Source organism: Rhinolophus hipposideros (genome assembly GCF_964194185.1).
Source record: "Rhinolophus hipposideros genome assembly, chromosome: 9".
Classification (NCBI taxonomy): Eukaryota; Metazoa; Chordata; class Mammalia; order Chiroptera; family Rhinolophidae; genus Rhinolophus; species Rhinolophus hipposideros.
This window is the reverse complement of record NC_138055.1, coordinates 66,694,984-66,719,398: the sequence shown is the minus strand read 5'-3', so window position 1 is coordinate 66,719,398 and position 24,415 is coordinate 66,694,984. Positions and strand designations below refer to the sequence as shown.

The window sequence follows — 24,415 nt, the reverse complement described above, 5'->3', positions numbered from 1 at the left end:
TAGTAAATTCATAAGTTCTGGGGATTACAACAGGGACACCTCTGGGGGCCAACATCACTGGTCTAATTACTTATTTATTAAGTACTTGGGTCTGCAAGGGGGGTTGTGGGGATAGGGACATGAAGATGAATTAGGCGTGCTTCTTATTCTGGAAGCGCTGACTAGTGAGGGAGAAAGTCACATGAACAAATAATGACAATATATTGTGATAAGTGTTTTATCTAAGAGAAGAATGTCCAATATCAAGGGGAGCATGGAGGTTGGGTGGAATTGGGAAGTCTTCATAAAAGTGACATTTCAGTACTGTCATGAAGGATGAGACAATTCTCCACATGGAGAGAAGGTAGACAGACACCCTGTGCCAAGCAGAGGGGTGCGAGAAGGAACGGTGAGATTTCATGGGTGGCTGAAGTGTGTGTTGCATGATGGAGAGTGAGGTTGGAAAGGCAGGTTGGGGCCAGATTAGAGAGTGCCTGGTGGGCCTTCCCCAGGAGTTTATTTTTCTTCTTGTAAGCAGTGAGGAAGCAATAAAAGTGTTTCAGCCAGAGAGTGAATATTTTGTATAAACATGCATACCTTAAACAAGATAAATCAGATGACAATGGGGGATAGATTGAATGGAGAAGAGACCAGAGGTCAGGAAACCTGTTCATTAATTCATTCGTTATTGAGCACCTAATATGTGTGAGGAACTATTCTAAATGCTGGATACACAGAAGTGAATAAAACAAACCATCATTGTCATGAAGCATATATTCTAGTGGCGAGAAAGCCAATACACAAAATAAGTAAGTAAAAAATATAGTAGGTTAGACGGTAATAAATAGCAAAGAGAAAATTAAGCCGGCAAGGGAGATCACAAGTGTTGGAGGCTTGCAATTTTAGATAGTACAGTCCTCAAAGGTGTTGTTGAGAAGGTGACATTTCAACAAAAATCTGAAAGAAATGAGAAAGAAGATCATGCAGATATTTGGGGAAGAGAATCCCCAATCAGAGCGAATGGCAAGCCGAAGATCCTGAGATGGGAATGTGACAACCTCTGGGAGGAAAAGGACGTAGCACAGCTGGAGCAGAGTGAGAACAGTGGGGAATGTGGTCAGAAAGGTAATTGGGGTATGAGCCAATTGCAGTTGTAGAAATGATAAAGGTCAACAGCTGAGCTACCCCAGGAGACCTGATGACGTACAGTAAATATAGTCAAGAAATATTTCTGCATTAGATAAGATGACCCTGGGTAGCCGAGAGGAGTAGAGAAGGGGAAACAGAAGATTCTAGAGTTTCTACCTGGGGTGTCTGGTCCAAGATATGCCATTCATTGAGATAAGGGAAGCAGGAAGAGGCAGTTTCAAGGAGAAATGATATATAGAGTTCAGTTCTGGACTGAGTTTGAGATGTCTGAATGACTTTCAGAGAGAGGTGATCATAGGTAATTGAAAATATAGGCCCAAGATCAGAAAAGTGAGCTGAAGATAAAGATTTGGACAAAAATTCAAGTTAAATCCATACCTTAGTTTGTTCAGGGTGCCATAGCAAAACTACCATAATCTGGGTGGCTTAAACAACAAACATTTATTTCTTACAGTGCTGAGGCTGAAAGTCTGAGATCGAGGCCCCAGTACATTTGATTTGGTATCTGGTGAGAACCTGCTTTCGGGTTCATAGATGGCACCTTCTCACTGTGTCTTCACATCGTGGGAGGAGGAGAGAGCTCTCACGGGCCTCTTTTTAGGGCACGAATCCCACTCATGAGGGCTACACCCTCATGACCTAATCACCTCCCAATGACTCTATCTCCTAACGCCATCACTTTGGGGGTTAGGTAACATATGAATTTGGGGGGGATTGGGAAAGAACACAAACACTCAGACCATAGTCATTCATAGAGTGAATGAGATGGATTGCTTACCTAGTATTAGAGGGTATGAAGGGAACAAAGGATGGAACCGTGAAAAATACCAATTTTTAAGGGCCTGACATAAGGAGAGAAAGAAAGCAAAAGACCTGAGAAAGTATTTGGAAACAAGTAAGGGAAGAAAACCCAGGAGAGACGGAGACAAATGTCCTGCTCTGTTTTCACTGGCATCTTAAGATGTCTGTGGGATCAGGCGGCATCTGTGCCAACAGTTTCGAAGCAGGTCCTTTCTGTTAGCAGTGGATCACCTCGCCAACAGGTCGCACTAAAGGACAAAGCGATTGCAAATAATGTAAACTCTTTTTAAATAATGGTTTTGGCTTTTCCTCTTGCTTCTCTTTCCCATATCCCTGAATCTAATTTCCCCTTTCTGTCTGCTTTTCCCTTTCTTTCTCACCCACTCTCTCCTCCCCTCTGCTCTTCCCTCTGATGGCCATTTCTTAGCTCTTAGGTGGCATTCAGAGATAATCTTTTGATCTCTGATAGCTCTTAGAATTAGGCAAACATTTAATCACACCAGTCAGGTTAATATGTATTCTATACCCAAAAGGTATCTTTGAAGATACTTTCCCATGACTGGTTTTCTTTATTCCCTGTAGTTTTGTTTCAGCATCAATAATTCACAATATTCAGATGTTTTTTCTTTGGGGTCTCCATGAAGTCAGTAATTTTTAAAGACAGGGACCATGTGTTTTGAGGTGATGTTTGAGTGAGTCTATCTCTATGTCAGTCCTGGGCTGTTTCAGGGATGTGCCAAAACTCAGTCTCACTCTCTTGCTCCTCGACTTTTCCAGTCCCAGCAGCTGTCACGAATCTGAGGATCACAGAAAACTCCACCAGACACCTCTCCTTCAGCTGGACCACCTCAGAGGGAGAGCTCAACTGGTACAACATCTTTCTCTACAACCCAGATCGAACTCTTCAGGAGAGAGCTCAAGTTGATCCACAAATCCAGAGCTTTTCTTTCCAGAATTTGCTACAAGGCCGAATGTACAAAATGGTCATTGTAACTCACAGTGGGGAGCTGTCTAATGAGTCTTTCATATTTGGTAGAACAGGTAAGAGCTGAACCCAAGCAGTAATGAATAGCAGGGAAACTGTCTCAGAAGTCACTGGCTTTTCCTTGATTTGTGCTTAGTGTCCTATTCTATGTGGGTTATAGCTATATATGAATTTGTGACTTTCAGTCTTTCTGACCCTAAATCAGGCCTTTGATCATATATCAGCATAGTTTTTACACTGGCTTCTGCATTGTTGCTTCCACTTGTTTATGTCATAGGGTTTGGTTAAAAAAACAAACAAAAAAAAGGAATCTGGCTCTTCTAGTTGCAAGCAGGTTGTAACCCATCATGGCTCAATTCAAGCTGTGCCCTTCATCTTTCTAAAAGAAACAGCCAGAGTAGAGAGAGAGCAGGTCCAGAGGACAACTACAAAGGGGACCAACAAGCAAAGTGCTGTGAATCAAAACCACAGCACTGGACGAAATGAATACAACAGCTCTAGGAAAATGAGAGAGAGAGAAACATCTGTCTCGGCTGCAAATAAGAAACTGAATCTACTCTTCCAGAATTAGACCCCATTATCTCATTTTTCTATTTTTTTTTTTAATTTCATTGATAATAGTTTTTAAGTGCTCTGGTGTCCCAGGCACTGGGCTCATGGCCAAAATCTGACAGTAAACAAGAAAGACTGCACACCTAACATAGTAAAGCTCTACAGTAGTGGAAAGGGGGAGGGGCCAGGACAGCAGATTTTAAAGGGAGGGAGACGATTTAAATTCTATGAAGGAAATAAACAGTATATTGTGACAGAGAGCAACTTGGCAGTACAAGAACGTACTTTAGCCAGAGAAAGCATTTCAGCTAAGACCTCAGGGTGAGGGGAGCCAATTGAACATTCTAGGCACCCAATAGTAGTCCTCAGTTTGTCTTTCGAAAGGAATGGAAAAGAGCAGCAGATCAGCCTAAATCATGAATAAACTTGCCTAGGTGTTACCATTTCTAGGGCAGTCTGCACTCTGCACATCTTCCCTTATCATTAATGTCTAAAGTTCCTCCAACAAGGGACAACAGTCTTCACTCTCCAAAGAATGATGATGCTTACGTACTCAGGGGATAGGTGCCAGTGTAACACATTTATACAATGGTAGAAGGAACTATTAATAAAGATTTTTATAAGAAAGAGCACAAGAGATCTGAGAACCTGAAAGTGGGCGAAGCAGAGGTAAAGAGACCCAGAGAGGGCTGTTCTGGTATGGTGGCCACGAGTGAGATGGGCCTGACTGGAAGGGGCTGGAACTTTTTTATAAACACTTTCAGGATTTTTTATAAGCTACGGTATAAACTATTTGACCAGCTTTAATTCATCATTCTGAAGATTTCATTTCATGCGTTCATCAGAGCACATGTGACAAGCATACAGAAGTCACCACGTGTGTGTGTGTGTGTGTGTTTTAATTTTAATTTGTACCACACCTCTAGACGACACTCCCCTAAACGTAAGTGACCTGAAATATAAGCAAGATCTGACTCTTCAATAGGAGCTACTCACCCATATGCCCAGCATAGCTTATATTTTCATCTATGGGCCAAAATGCCTTTGTTTCTATTTTGTTTTTAGTAAAGGTTTTTCTCTCTGTTTAAGTCCCAGCCTCTGTGAGTAACCTCAAGGGATCCAATCGGAACATGACAGACACTCTCTGGTTCGGCTGGAGCCCAGCCCCTGGGGACTTCGACTTTTATGAGCTGATTCTCTATAATCCCAATGGCACAGAGAAGGAAAACTGGAAAGACAAGGACCTGACAGAGTGGCGTTTTCATGGCCTTGTTCCTGGAAGGAAGTACACACTGTGTGTGGTAACTCACAGTGGAGATCTTAGCAACAAGGTCACAGGGGAGAGCAGAACAGGTAAGAGGCCCAGTTGCCAGTGGCCAAGTATTGGTAGGAAGTAGCTTCCAAAGGCACATTTTAATTATGGCTTTAATAAGAAGAAATAAAATCAATGATGGTGTGCCAGGTGCTACCCCTGAACTTGGGATGGCACAATGGTACAGTGGACAAAGGAAACAGACTTCAGTTAATAGGATCTAGGTCTTTAGCTCAGCGGTGCCACTTACTTGATTGATGCTGGGCAGGTCCTTGAGCATCGCTAAGGCTCAGTTTTCTTATCTGTAAAATGGGGATAATCACATACATCATCATTGTGTGGCTATGAGTAGTGCTTCCTAAATTTCTTGGGCACACACAGATAATGTTAAATTTCTTGGGCACACACAGATAATGTTAACATATCTGTACACCAGCTGTGCAATTGGACATAGTCTGCGGATTGTAGCCCTTCCATCCCCAAATCTGATGGAATCAATACCTTTGTACGCATATAACCCATTGAGGGCACGCTCGTGCTCCACAGCATCCTGGTAAGGAAGTTCTGGTTATAAAAATTAAAGAAAATGTACATAAAACACTTGAGGACAGTGCCTTACAAATAGTAACCACGACAAATGGAAGCTCCTATTATATTATCCTATTATCTCTTCCTACAAAGTACATTAAAAGTATGTCTGATGTTACTCAGGTATCTCACTTGTATATGTTATAGCATAGACGTGATGACGTGGTTTTTTGCTTTCTCCTATGTACAGCCCCAAGTCCCCCCAGTCTTATGTCATTTGCCGATGTTGCGAACACATCCTTGGCCATCACCTGGAAGGGGCCACCAGATTGGACAGACTACGATGACTTTGAGCTGCAGTGGTTACCCAGAGATGCAGTCACGGTCTTCAACCCCTACAGCAACAGGAAGTCAGAAGGACGCATTGTGTATGGCCTTCGTCCAGGGAGGTCCTATCAATTCAGTGTCAAGACTGTCAGTGGTGATTCCTGGAAAACTTACAGCAGACCAATTTCTGGATCCGTGAGGACAAGTATGATACGTTTGCTACTCTTGGTTTTCAGATGGAGTGAGGAGGAAGGGTGTGTTGCAATATCTGATTCTGATGGAGCTTGGTCTAAATCCACATTTTTACTTGAGATTGGTTATATTTGAATTCAGGCACAAATCTGTAGAGATTTGTTTATTTGTTCAACAGTAACAACAATGAACAATAAAGAAATAATTTCTGCCTTCATGGAGCTTACAATTGAGAGGGAGGTACTATCATTAAAAGCAATTACATTTTGGGTATGATGAAGGAAATATTTGGCATGATAGAAACCCATGGTAGGGGCATCTGACCCAATGAAAGGCAGCTTTCTAGAAGAAGAAACATACAAAGCAAAATCTAAGGAAAGAGTAAGATTCACCAGATGGAGATGGGGAAAGAAGTGGACAATATTCTAGGTTGAGAGAATAAAATATTCCACCACCAGGCAGGGGGAAGGAACAGAAAGGAGTTCAGTTAGCTACACCATAAAAGGTACAGATTAGAAGAATCAGGTCATAAAATGTCCTGTGAGCCATGCTAACAACTTTGAATTTTATCCTCTATCAATTGGAGCCACTGAAGGATTTTTGGCTGAGAAATAATCAGATTTGCACTTTAGAAAGTCACTCTAGGTACAGTGTAGAGAATAGGTTGAAAGGGACAAACTAGAAGCAGAGAGATCAGTTATATTGCTGTAAGTCCTAGACATGAAAATATTTCCACAATGAAATATATATTCGTTTCTTCTCAAAGGCATTTTGGGATCAATACAACAAACCTCAAAGAAACAAACTCGCAGTATAGGATCCTCAACCCAAATGTTTACTTTTCAATAATACTTAGTAAATGTAGCTTCTAAGATCAGATCAGATAGTTAGTGTTTGTTGACAAAATATGCAGTTGAAAATTAGAAATTTAAGCAAGTACTTGTTTTGTTTATTCAACAAATACTAATGCTGTAACAAATAGAACTCTTGCTCCATGTTGTATCTAAAAAGCAGTCTGGGATCAAATAGTTGTGTTCAAGAGAAATACATAACAAAGAACTAAGAGTTTTAGTTTATAGCAACCTCAAGGTGGGTTTTCAGTTTCGTGTGGTGGGCTGTGTAATTGAATCACAGGTATATGGTTTAAGAGCTCAGTAGATTTTTTTTCTCTTACTTCCCTTGCCTGAGGGGATATATCAGTAAAAGTATTACTAAGGGTAATATCTGCACATTTACTTCCTATATTTTCTTCTAGGAGTTTATGGGTTCAGATCTTGCATTTAAATCTTTAATCCATTGTGAATTTATTCTTGTATATGGCATAAGGAGGTGGTCCAGCTTCATTTTTTTGCATGTGTCTGTCCAGATTTCCCAACACCATTCATTAAATAGACTGTCTTTACCCCAGTGTAAATTCTTGCTTCCATGGTCGTAGATTAAATGACCATGTAGGTATGGATTTATTTCTGAGTTCTCCATTCTGTTCCATTGATCTATGTGTTTGTTTTTATGCTAGTACCATGCTGTTTTGATTACTATAGCCTAGTCGTATGATTTGATGTCAGGTATCGTGCAATTCAACACACACAAAAAAACAATTAAAAAATGGACAGAGAACGTGAAGAGACATTCTTCTAAAGAGGACATACAGATGGCCAACAGACATATGAAGAGCTCAGTAGAGGCTGGGCTAGTCAGATCACATCTGAAGTGTTGTATTCAGTCCTGGATGCTAGAATTTAAGAGAGGCGTTCTCCAAATGGTAATGCCCAAGAGGAGAGCAGCCAGCACTCAGAGGGACTTGGTGCTGAATTGTACGAAGAATGGCTGATGGAACTGAGGATTGCATTCATTATGGTTGAGTTTGGCTTTGGGTAACAGAAAATCCAAAATATGAGGATTAAACAAAATAGAAGTTTATAATTCTCATGTAAAACCATTCCAGAACCCAATTACTCACAAATACACTCCAGTCATGATGAATGACTTGCAGTTCTAGGTTACCCACGCTCCAGCTCCTCCCAGCTCCGCCCTTAGTCCCTGGGTTCATGTTTTTCTCTGCCTAAAATGCCTGTCCCCCATATCTTGGTGGGGTGTCGTCTCTGCCAAAGTCTTTGCTAACTCCTGCCCACCAGCAGTAGAAAGTTGTCTGTCCTGCCACACAGTATCTTTTTTCCCCATTTCTTCTGGTACCTTCTCCTTTCTATCTTGTATTATGGTTATTTTGGACTCCTCTCCCTTCTTAGAGGTGGGAGCTAATGTCATATTCACCTCTTGACTATTCATCGTGCCTAGAAAAGTGTGTTGTATGGACTCATTAGTGAATGAGGACACGACCTGAGTCTTGGAAGACAAGTGTGATTTAGAGGTGAAAAGGAGATGAGAGAAGGAACTGAGAGAAGAGGTTGAAGCAAGTTTCCATATTATTCTTTGTGAGAATTATCAGAATTATGGATTAGACAGGATGTTTTCAAAGACTTTCTTCAAGTCTGAAAGAGAAGGCGATTTGGTTTGAATGGAGTTCAAAAACTTCACAAGCAGTTAATGTTTGAAAAGACACAATTATTGTTTGCCTCAGACGCCAATTCTTCTATCCTGAAAAACCTTAGGATTGATTATTTCTCTAAATCATCATTGTCTCACCTGTCGTGACTTCGCTGACATTTGGAAACCTTCATGTGAAACAGGAATTCATTCAGTGGCACACAGAGGCTGAGTGTTTCAAAGTCATGGTTGTTGAGGACAGGGACTCCCATGACAAAGCATGGGTCAGGGGAAGGTGAGTTGTGTTCCAAATCAGAGCAATAGGCACTGCTCTGAGAGGGACAATGAGCTCTACACATAGTTCCCATAAGATCACCTATGTAGTGGGTCCTTCATGAGCCGGAAGGATTATCTATGCTACAAGCAGAGCTGGAGCCACCAACTATGCAGACACACAGGGCCCCGCGTTTAAAGGGGCCTCACACTTAGTTTAACTTTCTGCTATCACCATCTTAAAATTCTTAATAATATTTTGAACAAGAGACATCATGTTCCACTTGGCACTGGGTCCTGAAAATTCTGTAGGCAGTCCTAGCTACAAGGTTTATGAATGAACATACAATTCTAATTTAGGGTAGTGGAGGAGACGGAGAAAAGAAGGAAGAATAAAATTTGTAACAGGGACCATGAAAACCCAACAACGAAATGGAATGGGTTTTTCCTGTTTGGTGTTCTTAAGGTCAAGAATAACTGTCTTTTACCTTATTTTTTAAATCCCTCTCCACATTATACGATATTTTTGTGAGGCTTTGTGATGGATTGATATCATTAATTATTGCCATCTGAGAATTATTATATTTTGTGCTGTGGTCAATAAAACAGTGGGCAGGCTTTTAAATTTTAATATTTATGAAGTCTTTGACTCCTGGAATGAAATAAGGTGGGCTAGACCTAGGTTTTTAAGTTCTATTGCAGAGCCTCAAGGCTCCTTGGAAATTCCTCGGGAAAGGGAACAAAGCAAGGGACATCTTAGGGAGGTCACCCGGCATAGCACTCCTGATCCCAATGCACACTTAAAACACATTACCAAGAACCCCTCTGATTTTACATATTGGGGAACTGAGAACTTTCCTTTTTTAAATAGCTCGGCTGCTAAAATTAAAATTCACAAATTACTTATCTAAGTCATACAATTTAGCTTCATAAATGCATACATAATTAGAGATGGTGGACATGCAGCTGGGTCAGACACTGTCAAGCAGGAGAAACGGAATGACCAGAAGCATAGAGGCATGGAACAGCGGGGTGTACATGGGGAACCACAAGCGTTTTCAGTGCCATAGTATGTGAGCAGGGAGGGGGAGGCCAAAAATGGAAGAGGGGGACGGAAGCCAGAGCCTAGAGGTAACAAGTCAGCAATTCCATTTCTTAATTTTCTCATTATAAGAGCTAGCATTTATTGAGCAGTTACTATGCCTATATTAGCCACAGTTTTGGGTGGCTGTGCCTGTTTCAACTCATTGAATCATCACAATAACCATATGATTTTTGGTTATCTTCATTTTCCCACTTTACAGATGGGGCACAGATATGTTAAGTAACTTGTCCAAGAATGCATAGATGGTAAACAGAATTTAAACTCAGGCAGGCGAAGCTGCACTTTTGAGCTCTAGGTGACTTCTGCCACTGAATTTCAGTGCCCACATGTGCATTTGTATTTCCAATCACATTGGCGGCACCTGGTGATTTTCTAAAGGGACAGCATTTTGACTTTTAATGTTTCTCAAAGTGAGGTCTGGCATGCAGAAATTCCCTTGGAGAACTATGGGAATTTTTTCCCCCAGAAAACAATCCAAATAGAATTTGGGAATTATTTATTTAGATCTCCAAGCTAGTTGAACCCAAAGGAGCTAAAAAAAAAAACCAAAAAACAAAACAAAACAAAAAGCCTCACAGACTTGTGAAAAGTGTTCCTTCCTCTCTCTCCTTTAGAACCAGACAAGATACAAAACCTGCATTGCCGGCCTCAGAACTCCACGGCCATTGCTTGTTCTTGGATCCCTCCTGATTCTGATTTTGACGGGTACAACATCGAATGCCGGAAAATGGACACTCAAGAAGTTGAGTTTTCCAAAAAGCTGGAGAAAGAAAAATCTCTGCTCAATATTATGATGCTAGTGCCCCATAAGAGGTACTTGGTCTCCATCAAGGTGCAGTCGGCTGGCGTGACCAGCGAGGTGGTTGAAGATAGCACTATCACAATGATAGACCGTAAGTGACCCTGGAGGTGTGCACCAATTATGCGCCTTTCTCTACCCTATCCCTCATGGCTATTTACTTGTCTACCGTTCACTTCCAAATGGCATGTCGTGTAGTCACTAAGAGAAGAGGACCTGAATGGCTCTGGGAGACGGAAACATTTATCTATGCAAAGTCTCCTGGCAGCAAACAAGTTAAATGACCTTAAAGTACCTAAACGAATTATTACTTGAATACATCACTTTGCCTGATATAGTTAGAGCTGTAATAGAGCTTTGAAGCAATTTGATGCTACAACTTCAGGAAATCCTGCTGAGGAGCTGCCTCTTTCATTATGTTTAATGTGCCACTGGCAGATCACTTCCTCTGCCTGTTTCCCTTCAGGAGAAGAGGCGGTTGTTCTTGATTATAAGCTTTACACACACACACACACACACACACACACACACACACACACTGATGTAGGTGAATAGAGATCTTCATTTTGCTGATCGTTTATATGTAAAAGCAGCGTTGTGACCCTTCATGGTTCCTTCCCCTCCCTTCTTCCAGGCCCTCCTCCTCCACCTCCACATATTCGCGTGAATAAAAAGGATGTGCTAATTAGCAAATCTTCCATCAACTTTACTTTCAACTGCAGCTGGTTCAGCGACACCAATGGAGCTGTGAAGTACTTCACAGTGGTAGTGAGAGAGGCTGATGGTAAGTGATCATGAATTCACTCACCTATAAGACACACGATTGCTTTCTCAAAGGTCACTGAGGGGGCCCCTTCTGTGACATGTTTTTAAGAGTAGAAAACTTAATTTTTATATCATTCACTCTACCTCTGATAGATGCAGGGAGATGTAACAAAAAACTGTTTAAAAGCTCTTTCAGCACTAAAGACTATAATCTGCTAGGTTTAATGATTAAATGGGTGAATAATAATAATAGCAACCATAACAATAATAACAACCACCATCATTTATTGAGCCCATACTATGTGCCAGGCACTGTTGGAAGTGCATTGCACAGATAGACTCATTCAGTCTTCTTCACTGCTCTTTCGGTCTAGCATTAAGCAGCAATGTGCTTCAATTGTCTTCCCCTTTCCCTGTCTCAAATACCTCAACCAATCACATACTCCCAAACCACCCACCAATTCACAAAAATATTCAAAAGTTTTAAAGAGGGAAAAAAATGATCATGAAAAGCATTCCTCCTTTTTCCACTGAATTTTCAATAGTACATTTTATTCTCTAGTCTACTAATTATTTAGTATCTAATTCCTATGGACCAGGCAAATACTCGGTAATAGTTATAACAGTATTCCATTCAAACACTGAGTATGATCTTTAGAGCTTATTATATATATCAGCATTTGCCAAACCATCTGCAGGAGTGTTGTATTTGGGAAGCACACATGTCTGTAAGTGTATTTGAAATGGAGGTCTTGTGTGTTATTTCTCCAAAATAGATGTTTGTGTCTAGAATGGCATTAATATATTTTGCATGTCTTCTCAAAATTGTTTAAGGTGCTTCACATGAGTTTCTTAAGCATCCTTGATTATTTTAAACCATTTGTGGGCAATGAGAAACTTTAAACCTGACAAATGCTGGAGCTGAGCAGTATTTTAGTCTCACTGGGTATCTTTCAGTCTATGTGCATTTACATTTTATTTAATTGTACTAAAGCTGGGCATGCATAATTAATTAAATAACTTCAAGGGTCATGGTATATCCCAGATTTCCTCACACCTCATAATTAGAGGTAAATTGGTGAACTGTGGAGAGACTTTAGATTTAAGTAGGCTGCAATGTAGATAATGTTTTACTATGCGAATATAAGGCAGTGGCGAAAAAGAAGTCGTACCCCAGAAAGCAGCCATGTGGTTTCAATTATTGAAGATGGGCTGTGCTCTCCTGGTGATCTAAGATAACAATCCATCTCACATAAATGTCATTTATAGCATATATGCTCATCCTAAAGGCTACATTCCTTTTCAACTACTGCCAACAAGATAGCATTTCCAAGATCTCATTTTGAGTAAATGTTATTAAACAAGGGTCTAGGATGTGATGAAACCCTACCATATCAATGCTTGAAGTTCTTTGTAAATGGCATCCGATCTCCATAAATATTTATCTTCCTAATTATGCTTTCCTCCAGCCAACATCAAAACTGGTTTGCAGTGCCAAAACACACAGCAGACTGGGTGGACAGGGGAAGAGTTCTGGGAAATGTTCTGCACGAGGGACCAACTTCAAGCCAATATTAAACTGTACTCAAGATAACAGAGAGCTGTACTCGAAGCAGTTATCAGACTGGGTGTGACACATGGAGCGTGCTGATGGGGCAACTGCTCTGACCTTGGACTTGATTTCTCTTATCTTCTCCCTATTTCCCTAGTCATAGGGATTTCCTTATTAAACTCAGCTACAATGGTTATTGGCAAGGGAGAGAGTTTATTGAGTGTCCTGACTCTCAAAATGGGGAATATTCAACTTTCTGGAGTTTAAGGACACGATATCATTTGATTTAATGAGGTTCCCTTTCACACACACATTTTATTTCCGAAAAAAGTGATAGTGTAATATGTGTGCAGATATAGTATATATGTGTGTGATTTTGTTTCTATATACTTTATTTATTTATAACTATTATAGAAAAAGTGAATTAAATTAATTTCACTGGGAGAATTTCACAGCATCCTTTGAGATCCCAGATTCTACACTCTGGGGATGACCAGAGAGAGTGGGTAAGGAGGCAGACTTGGAAACCAAGGCAGAAATCACTGAAGTCACAAGAAAGTCAGTCCTTCACTGTGGGTTTTCTCCCTTCAGGCAGTGATGAGCTGAAGCCAGAACAACAGCACCCTCTGCCCTCCTACCTGGAATACAGACAGAATGCCTCCATTCGAGTGTACCAGACTGATTATTTTGCCAGTAAATGTGCCGAAAGTCCTGACAGCAACTCCAAGAGTTTTAACATTAAGCTTGGAGCAGAGATGGAGAGCCTGGGTGGAAAATGTGATCCCAATCAGCAAAAATTCTGTGACGGACCGCTGAAGCCACGCACTGCCTACAGGTTAGATATATTGCCATCATTTTGCTAGAAGGGACGTGCTACATTACTAGGCACTCAGCTGTCTGGGCCCCTGTTGCACATGAACTCCTGTAGATTAATCACCTACGTTACAAGTACGCTCTACATTTTCCTGGGTAATTTATAACAGTTGTGTCCCTGCCTCCATTCACGGGTAATGTGTAAAAAGGACCTTGAGCACAGAGCAAAAGCTCTAATTCATTATGTGAAGGATTGAAGTTTCTTAATAGATTGTTCTTTCTCCTAAAACTTCTTCAGTACAAGTCAAATCATTTCCCAGGTCAACGATTATAAAAGTGTCCAAATAGAAAGATTGAGTTTAGAGAGACCCAAGAAATGTGAGGTTTTATCTTCCACTTTTAGTGAGGACTCAAATTACACTTTTTTATTTACCTTCTAAGGCATAAAAAGACAAAAGTGCTCTTTGGTCCAGATGGGACTTTGAGGAGAAAGTCCCTGAATGAATGAGAGGCACCTTTCCTCACCCTAAGATGGCAGATGAACAGGAGCAGCTGTTTGGTTTGGTCCCAGGAAGCACTACTGCAGCCAACAGGCCCTCCCCACTGTAGGAGCTGGCAGAGCCCTTGGTCTGCACTGTGCTCCCCAGAAAGCAGGTATAAGCAGAAGTATATAGTATCCCAAACCAGGGTTTTCAAGAGAAAGAGAACCTATGCTGGTGTCTTGGATAAGGATACAGGCATTTGATATTAGTACTTCTGTTAGGATGTACCTTCTCTATTGTGTATTCCCAGAGCTCATATCCAGCCAGTATGACAGCCAGTCAGGTTCTTTATGGGCCAGTGACCATTCCTGACTAGGTCTTACTGACTCTTACAACTTTTGAGAATCACCCCTGAGTCTCCCAGAAACTTTTCCATCAGCTCCAAAAGAAGACAGTGACCTGACATCACACCTGAAAGCATTCTTAGCTCTTCCCTCATTATCAACAAAGTCAGGTTAATGGTTGTCCTAAAACTGAGTGCTCACTTTGGGCAGGATCTCTGTGTAGCTACCTCTGCCCAGAACTCGCCACAAAAATAATATTGCCCCCCCAGCCAAGGTTGCACCTCCAGAATAAACATGTGCAAACTTACTAATGATGTTTACTTCAAGAAGAGACCATCTGAGTCTATCTGAAAGAGGTGACAGAACAAAGGAGAAATATGAGCGATCAGAACACTGGAATCCTTCATTTTCTATAAGAATCAAGAGATGGCTTGATTCTTAGTCACTTAAAGCTCCTTAGTCACTTTAGCTCCAAAACATTTGAGCAAAAGTCTCCCCAGGAGACTTTTTTTTGTCTTTGTGAGTTGGAAAGTTGAGGCTGTTTTTGTTTGTTTGGTCGTTTACTTTATGAGAGAAGAGTGATGATGATTCATCACTATAATTTCAGAGAAAGAAAATAGGAAGCTATAGACAGTTCCCATCTAGACCAGAGCCTACCCGTCTCCCAGCACGTTCTTTCCTGTCCATAATAGCCACCAGGGCCCTAGGGAGAGCCCTGGCACTTGAATTCCAGTGCTACCATTTTTAAACAGCATTACCTTGTAAACAACATTTCAGTTCTATAATCATTTTTCTCATCTGCAAAACATTACGATGTTGTCCTGGGGAATCGATCAAACCTAGTCATGTCCCTTCTACATTAAGGTCTTCCTTAGTGGTTTCTGTTCTCTTTTAGGAGTAAGTGAAGATCCAGAGCAGGGCACTCAAAGCTCTCACCTTTCCCCTCCCACCTGCCTCACTAGCTTTGTCTCCTACCACTTGCCCCAAATACACCCTGCCCTTTTGCTACTCCTCACTCCTTGGAGTTCCATTGAATAGGACATGGCTCTCTTATACCTCTGAGCCTTCGCACATTCTTTTCACTCTATTTGGGATGCCTGCCACTCCCTTATCTGACTGATGAATTCCTTCAGACAGTTCAAAAGCCAGATCAAACCTCAACTAGCCCCACACCACCCCTGTCAACCCACGGCTGGGCAATTGCGCCCTCAGCTCTATTTCCACAGCACCCAGTCCGTACATTTCTCTAATCCTTCATTTACCAGTGGCTTTTAACCCTTTGTTTATTCACCTACCCTCTTCACTACACGTGGAGAGTTCACAGCCTAACAGAGGAAATAGACGTGACATTGATTATGAAACAATATGGCAAGTACCTGGCACCAAGGAGGTGCTTATTAAATGTGAACAAATAAGGGAAAGATCCAAGATGCTCTATGAAAAGTTACACATTCTTATTGTAGCTTATTATTCTTATTGTAGCTTAATCAGCTCATGCTGATTAAATATATTTGTTTTATTGGACACGGCTTTCCTGTATTGCTCCAATATACATCTGGTTGAGTCCTGTGAAAAGCATGCCAGGAAAGCGCTCAATAAGAGGAGGCTCAGCCTTTCACAGCATGAGGGAGAAGCACATGTTAAGTGGCCTCCTGTGTGGGGGGCTGCTGACCCTGGCTCAGGGCCGTCGGTTCCATCGCCTTAACTTATAATCACCTCAGAGACCCTCGATGCGATCAGGCATCTTTTTTCCAGAGAGAATAGGTGCAAAGGAAAGAACACGGAAAAGGTGAAAATAGGATGGAAAAGAAATAGGAAATGCTACTCTGTAAATTTATTACGTCAGCCACTATGTGTTCCCATTCGTTGTGTTTCTATGATCCGGTTGTATAATTAACATTGTTTCCTATGGGAAGAGAAAGGGCAGAACATGAAGGGTGAGAGGCAGTTTAGAGATTGAGAAAGTGCTGATTTGGTTTTGTTTCTATTCTAAATAGAATAGCAATGTGACCATGGGCAGGTAAATCAGCTTCTCTTGACCTCGTTTTCCTCAAATGAAGGATATTAAACCACATGATCTCTAACTCTGTGCTATAGAATTTTCTGATTCTGCACACATGTGAGGTGCCCAGGGTACTATTAAATAATCTATTCATTAAAATAATCTTATTCGTATAATTATATTTATCACACTTATAATATATTCAATACATGGGCCTCCTCTGTGAAAGGTACCTGGCCAGGTGCTGTGGGGGATAGAAAGGTCAATAAGGTGGAGCGCCTGCCTTCAAGGAGTTTATAATGAGAACAATTTAATATATGCTTTCAAAGAGAAAGAAGACATGTCTGTAAAATATTAGCAGAAATGCTGAAGGACATAAGAGGGAGGGAGGTAAATAAATGCTGTGAAGGTTCAAGGGCTTCTCATGGGAGGTATTATGTTACCTGGGCATTAAAAAGTAGGGAAGGATTTGAAAATATGGAGATAAGGACAGGAGGAGATTCAGGCGGAGGGAACAGAAAGAGTCAACGTGCAGAGGTGAAAATACACAGATTGTTTAGAGAAGAGCAAATGGTCTTGTTTCAAGCAGGGCTGGGGGGCTTAAAAAGAGGTAGCCGGGAAGACAAGACCAAGAAGATAGGATGGAACAGGATTCTGGATGAGTGCTAAGTGGTGCAGTAGGGAATGTGGTTGTGGTGTCCATTGTGGGAAAGGGTTCTAAGGGCAGAGTTCCTGAGGGCCCGCTAATGTTAAGCCGAGCCTGTACAAGATCATTGTCTCCCTCCTGGGTCCCTAAATGTTCTTACTCATCTAGATCCATTTCATACTTTGCATTTGCACCTGTGAATCCTAGAATTCCAGAGAAGAATATATCAAGGTGGTCATAGCCAATGCTTTTATTTTACAAATGAGGAAACTGAGGCATAAAGAAGTTTGGGGACCATTCAATTAATCAACGACAAAGAGAGAACTGGGCCTCAGACCCTTTGCTTCCTAGCCTGGGCCCTTTTTATAATCCCTCCAACAGAAATTATTGCTATTAAACCAAAATTAAGCCAAGAGGAAGTAGAATAAGGACATCTGGACTGGGAATCAGAAAATACAGACTTTGGTTTTCTTTCACCAGCTTTCTCTGTAATCTTGAATGAGACATGGACTCTCTCCAAGCTTCAAGTTCTGAATTACTAAAGTAATATAATAAGCTTCCTTATATTGGAGAGGTTGGAGACGATCAAATAAAACCATGTTTGTACAAGTTCTTTCACACTTACAAATCACTATACAAATATAAGAAAGGCTTATGATCAGAGAGACTCCTTTAAATTTCCAAAGGTACAATACATTAGCAACACACACCATCTCCTTACCTTCCCACTTAACATGTGCTGACTGCTGGTTACCTTTTGGGGACATCTCACAATATTTCAATATTTCAATCAAGTCTGTTATTCCTAATACAACAACCTTTGGAAAGTGTCTTTAGAGATCAGTATTATCTTGATCGATATTATCTTGTTCATTTTATAAGACCACACTTGGACCTGGGCATGAGTTAGAAGGAGGCAATAGAGGGTCAGAACAATTTTCTCTGCCTGTTTCTGCTTCTGCATTGTTACAGGACATGCTCAGATACTTCTGGGTTCAACAAATACAGATTTTTTAAAAAAACAGAAAAGGAAAAAGGAGTCTTCCTTTCACTTTCATAGATTTAAATTAACACTAGAAAAAGTTTTCCCATATAAACCAAGTCTGATACTCTCAGTAAACCTACAATCTCAGAATCTCAAGATAGAAAGAACTCAAGAGGTGAACCAAGCTGGTCTTGAACTTGGTGCAGCAATACTGTCCTGCAGCTTCCCTGAGAGCTGGTTCTCCTCCAGCCTCTGCTTAAAGCCCTTCAACAACCATCTATGTGGCAGCTCATCCTCTAGATGTTAGAAGGTGACTTTGTGCTCCTAAACTACACCTCTGTTACTTCATCCTACTGAGCTCAGTTTTCCCTTCAAGACGAAAAATAATGTCTGTTTCCTCTTCTATGGGGCAGCCTTCCTTAAATCTGAAATCAACTCTCATGTCCCTCTAAGTCTTTTCTGTCGTCACCCTGGTCTATCACTTCAAATGATCTCTAATGCTTCCTAAAATATGTCCCCAGAAATTGAGTGCAGCCCTCCAGACTGGACCTGACTCACCCAGCGAGCATGAGACTTAGGCCCTGTAATGGGGACGGTAAGCTTCGCATCCAGGCTGAGGTTGCAATTCTGTATTTTAAGAGCTGCACTTTGCCTGCTTATTGAATTAGGGCCAGCTCATCTCCAGTCACCATCCCACATGGGGTCATGGACAGCCACCTCAGCAGCTCTCCTGTCTGGGTGACTGGAGTAACTCCAAATGTCAGCTGAAGAATTCTAAATCGATCTCACTGTCACTCCAAATCCAATATAGCTGAAGCAAAGCTCCTCCTCCTTCCCTAGTCTAACTCCCATTTCTATCGGTGATGCCGTTTTTCTCCCAAATGACCTGAGCTCAAATCTCAGAACCATCTTTGATTCTTCCCTTCTCCTCTTCAGGCGAAGCCCTATGTCATCCCTCCTTCTCAGTGCCCTTCAGTCTTTTTTCTGTTCTCATTGCCACTGCCCCAGGCCAGGGCACCATGTTCTTGGCCTACAGTATCACTGTAGTCTCTTAATGGACCACTCGGCTCCCAGCTGGCCCTTTGCTGGCTCTTCCATTTGATTTCACACTGTTCCCCCACTTGGAACGCTGTGCTCCAGGCCATGCCATCTCCTTATGCCCAAACATGCAGTTTCCTCTGATTTCCAGTATTCCTCTTTTACAATTTAATATATGCTTTCTTCTTTTACTATTTGCCTTATTTATTGATATGGTTTTCCTAGTTTTTAAGAGGAGTGACATGTATCTCATTATACCCAGCAATTAAACATAATGAAGGTGTTTAATCAATTTTTATGACGACAATAATATTAAAATATTTTTAGATAATACCTAGTGCAAAATATACCTAGTGCTTTTTAAAAAATACCTAGTGCAAAAAAGATGGGAAGATATATAATTTTACTTGTAATGTTCAAAGCAAAATTTAATTTGTATATGTAATATTAAAAAAACAATAGCCACAATAACAATAATACTAACAATACTGATATTTGACCAATTTGACTGCGCTAATGGGAACCTCAGAATTACTGGCCCCACAATGGAGCTCTGTATCTTCGCAAACACCTCAATGTTCTCCTCCTTGATGTTGGTAAATGGCACCTCCATTCTTCCAGTTGTTCCTCAGCCACAACGTGCAGAGTCATCCTTGATTCCACCCTTTCATACTCCACATCCATCAGCAAATCTTTCCGCTCTTTTCTTTGAAATATCCCACACTTGTCACTACCAATACCACTACATTCTGGTCCAAGCCAGCACTCCCCATTTGGCTACTGCAATACCCTCCAGCTGGTAGCTCTTTTGCCATTGTCCCTTCTGTGTATTCTCCATTCCGCAGCAGCCAGAGTGATCCTGGTAACACCCTCCAGTGGCTTTCTGTGTTTCACAGAACAAAAGCCAAATCCTCACCGTGACCTCCTGGGTCTTACATGGTCGGACCCCATCTGCATCTCCTACCACTCCCTCCCTCCTTTCCTGTGCTTCAGCCCTTCTGGCCTCCTTGCACGCAGGCATGTTTCTGCCTCAGAGCCTTTTACCTGCCCAGAATGCAGGCACGACTCCCTCCCTCCCTTTCCTCAGATTTCTGTGTTAGTATCCTTTTATCAAGGAGACCTTCGTTGACCATGCTGAATAAAGCAGTCCCACATGCTCTTTACCCGTTTCTTTCCATCTCCCCTACTCTGCTGCTTTCTTCTTTATGGTACATATCACCATAAAATATATATTTGGCATATTTTTTAATCTGACTTCTTCCATAAAAGTTTAACTTCTGGGATATTAGTGACTTTATTTTTGTTCCTGGTAGTATATCCAGCTCCTGGAACAGGAACTGGCACACAGTAGGGGTTCCATAAATATTTGATGAATGAATGAATGAATGAATGAAAGAACCTATAATTCTTCTGATTCCATGATTCATATGCTACCCTGCCTACTCATTGACAGGTGCCCACCCTGTTTCTCCTTGAATACATTTTTTAGCCAGCCCTACTGTGGTCAGCCACTAATTTATGCGTAAATAAATCTGTTTTCTTTCCAGAATCAGCATTCGGGCTTTTACACAGCTATTTGATGAGGACCTGAAAGAATTCACAAAGCCACTCTATTCAGACACATTTTTCTCTTTGCCTATCACCACTGAGTCAGGTAAGGCTAACCTTTCCGTCTATGCGCCTCTTCTACCAACCACCAAGTTACAAGGGCCTCTAGTGGAGAGGTCTGCTAACTTGGCTGATGGTGAGGGGAACATTTATTTCCACTTGAAATTTAATCTTTGTGTGATTATGGGTTGATGTGGATTAGAGGAATTGTAAAACTTCTGTCAGAGAATGGATTGAAAGGGGATTAATCTAGAAAAGGTGGAAGTGCCATAATGTTTTTTCTATTAAAGATGAATTTTTTTTAAATATTGGGTGAAAAACATTCAAACGAAGAGCCTGTATAGGTCAAAATATAAGGACATATGAAAGCCTTTCAGTCATAAGAGGGAAAGTATATATGCGTATGTGTAGAAATGCATAGAAAAAAAGAACAAAAAAGACCACAGTATTAACAATGAATACCTCAAGGTAGTGGGATTACAGATGACTTTTCCTTTTGCTTGTTATATGTTGTTTTTACACTATAAAAAATGTTTACATAAATTTATGAAACTTCTCTTATGTATGAGAGGGAAAGCCTGAGTAATAATAGATTTATATTTACTGGTCACCTTCTCTGTGGAGGTACAGTTTTAAGCATAGTATATCTAATAGTTTATCCAAACCTGACTACAACCTTTTGAGGTAGATACTATTATCATCCCCATTTTTTAAATTTATTTTTATTATTTTATATTTCAATTATGCTTGACATCTAAAATTATTTTATATTAGTTTCAGGTATACATCACACTGGTCAGACAGTCACATAATTTACAAAGTGATCCCCCAATCAGTCCAGGACCCATCTGGCACCATGCAGAGTTAACAATCTCATTGACTATATTCCCTATGCTGTACTTTACATCTCTGTGGCTATTTTATAATTACCAACTTGTACTTCTTAATCCCTTCATCTTTTTCATCCTGCCTCCCACCCGCCTCCCATCTGGCAGCCATCAGTTTATCCTCTGTATCTATAAGTCAGTTTCTGTTTTCATTGTTTGTTTATTTTGTTCTTTAGATTCCACATATAAGTGAGATCATACGATATTTGTCTTTCTCTGTCTGACTCATTTCATTTAGCATAATACCCTATAGGAGCTTCCATGTTGTCGCAAAGGGTAAGAGTTCATTCGTTTTTATGACCAGGTAATACTCCATTGGGTAAATGTACCACATCTTCTTTATCCAGTGGTCTATTGATGGACACTTATGTTGCTTCCATATCTTGGTTATTGTAAATAATGCTGCAGTAAACATAGGGGTGTATATTTCCTTCCGAATTAGTGTTTGGATTTCTTCGGATAAATACCCAGAAGTAGAATTGCTGGATCATAAGGTAATTCTATTTTCAATTTTTGAGGAATCTCCATACTGTTTTCCATAATGGCTGTACCAATTTGCAATCTTACCAACAGTGCATGAGGTAAGATTTTCACCACTTGATTTATTGATGATAGCCATTCTGACAGGAGTCAAACGGTATTTCATTGTGGTTTTAATTTGCATTCCTCTGATAATTAGTGACATTGTGCATTTTTTTGATATGTCTATTGGCCATCTCTATGTTTTCTTTGGAGAAATGTCTATTCAGGTCCTCTGCCCATTTTTTAATTGGATTGTACATTTATTTATTTTTTTGGTGTAAAGTTGCATGAGTTCTTTATAAATTTTGGGTATTAACCCCTTATTGTATGTATCACTAGTGAATATCTTTTCCCAATTGATAGCTTTTTTTCATTTAGTTGATTGTTCCCTTTGTTCTGCATAAACTCTTTAGTTTGATGTAGTCCCGTTTGTTATTTTTTTTTCTTTTGTTTCCCTTGCCCAAGGAGATATATTACAAAAAATATTACTAAGAGCAATGTCAGAGAGTTTATTGCTTATGTTTTCTTCTAGGAGTTTCATGGTTTCAGGTCTTACATTTAAGTCTTTAATCCACGTTGAGTTTATTCTTGTATATGGAATAATAAGGAGGTCCAGTTTCATTTTTTTGCATGTATCTGTCCAGCTCTCCCAGTACCATTTGTTGAATAGACTCTCTTCACCCCATTGTATATTCTTGCTTCCTTTGTCATAGATTAATTGATCGTATAGGCATGAGTTTATTTCTGGGCTCTCTATTCTGTTCCATTGATCTGTGTGTCTGTTTTTATGCCAGTACCATGCTGTTTTGATTACTGTAGCCTTATAGTACAGTTTGATATCAGGTAGTTTGATACCTCCAACTTTGTTCTTCTTTCTCAAGATTGCTGTGGCTGTTCAGGGTCTTTTGTGGTTCCATATAAATTTTAGGATTATTTCTAGTTCTGTAAAAAAAATGCCATTGGTATTTTGATAGGGATTGCACTGCATCTATAGATTGCTTTGGGTAGAACGGACATTTTAACAATGTTAATTCTTCCTAGTATAGCCTTCCATTTATTTGTATCTTCTTTGATTTCTTTCTTCTATGTCTTATAGTTTTCTTCTATGTCTTATAATTTAACCTCTTTGGCTAAATTTATTCCTAGGTTGTGGGAGTTTTTTTATGCAATTATAAATGGGGTTGTTTTCTTAATTTCTCTTTCTGATAGTTCATTTTTGGTGTATAAAAATGCAACCAATTTCTGAATATTAACTTTGTATCTTGCTACTTTACTGAATTCCTCTATTAGTTCTAATAGTATTTTGGTGGAAACTTTAGGGTGCTCTATATCATCCCCGTTTTAAAGCAGAGGACCTGAGGCACCAAGAATTTAAGTAACTCAGATTTCTGTGCAAGTGTCCTCTTATCAAGAAGACCTTTGTTGACCATGCTAAATAAAGCCTAGTAGAGCTGGGAAAGATAGCTGACACTTTTCTGCCTGAATCCTTAACCTCTGTACTGCACTGCTTTGGAATATTTCTATCAGGCTAAGAATAGCATCATTTTTCAATATGTTGTTCCTTGATACCATTATGTATCACAGCCTTTTCCTGTAGCCAGTGTTTCACAAGGCTTGGTCTCAGTAAGTTCTTCTTTATAGCTAAAACAGTCTGTCATGCTGGATGACAAAAAATGACTCAGCCTCACAAACACTTCCATCTATCTATGCCAAATATAAGGATAATCTCCCACTTTTCATACCAAAAAAGTGATCAGAACACAATTAAGAGGATTTAGATGTGTTTGCTTATAATTTAATGTAAGTAGGGGCTTTGTAAACACAATAGTTTCCTCTTTGAGATACAGTTATACAACAAAAATCTATATAATCTAGTAAAGGGAGATAGTAAACATATATACAAAAAAAAGAATATTAACCACATTAAAAGAAATATGATTGTGTTAATTTGATGAGTCTTGAAAAGCAACATTGAATAAACAAATCCACAGGCTTAAAATGAAACTTCAAAAATAGGCTACTTCATAGACCTAAATGTAAGAGCTAAAACAATAATACATTTAAAAGAAAACCTAGGAATAAATCTTTGTGAACTTGATTAGGAAATGGTTTCTTAGATATGACACCAAAAGCACAAGCAAGAACAAAAACAACAACAAATAGATAAATGGGACTTAATCAAAATTGAAAACTTTTGTACTTCAAAGGAGACCCTAAAGAAAGTAAAAAGACAACCCACAGAATGGGAGAGACTATTTGCCAATCATATATCTGGTAAGGTTTGA

The 24,415-nt window shown here is 40.1% G+C and overlaps 1 protein-coding gene across 3 annotated transcripts in view; it reads left to right on the top strand.

The window, feature by feature from the left end:
* Positions 1–24,415, top strand: part of PTPRB (protein tyrosine phosphatase receptor type B) — a 124,576-nt gene that overhangs the window by 73,655 nt on the left and 26,506 nt on the right. For all 3 annotated transcript variants that reach the window (XM_081060120.1, XM_081060119.1, XM_081060118.1), the window contains 7 exons: positions 2,707–2,970; positions 4,556–4,819; positions 5,557–5,838; positions 10,302–10,580; positions 11,121–11,270; positions 13,395–13,638; positions 20,661–20,767. In XM_081060120.1, coding sequence (XP_080916246.1) covers positions 2,707–2,970; positions 4,556–4,819; positions 5,557–5,838; positions 10,302–10,580; positions 11,121–11,270; positions 13,395–13,638; positions 20,661–20,767 — 1,590 coding nt within the window. The remainder of the gene's footprint in view (positions 1–2,706; positions 2,971–4,555; positions 4,820–5,556; positions 5,839–10,301; positions 10,581–11,120; positions 11,271–13,394; positions 13,639–20,660; positions 20,768–24,415) is intronic.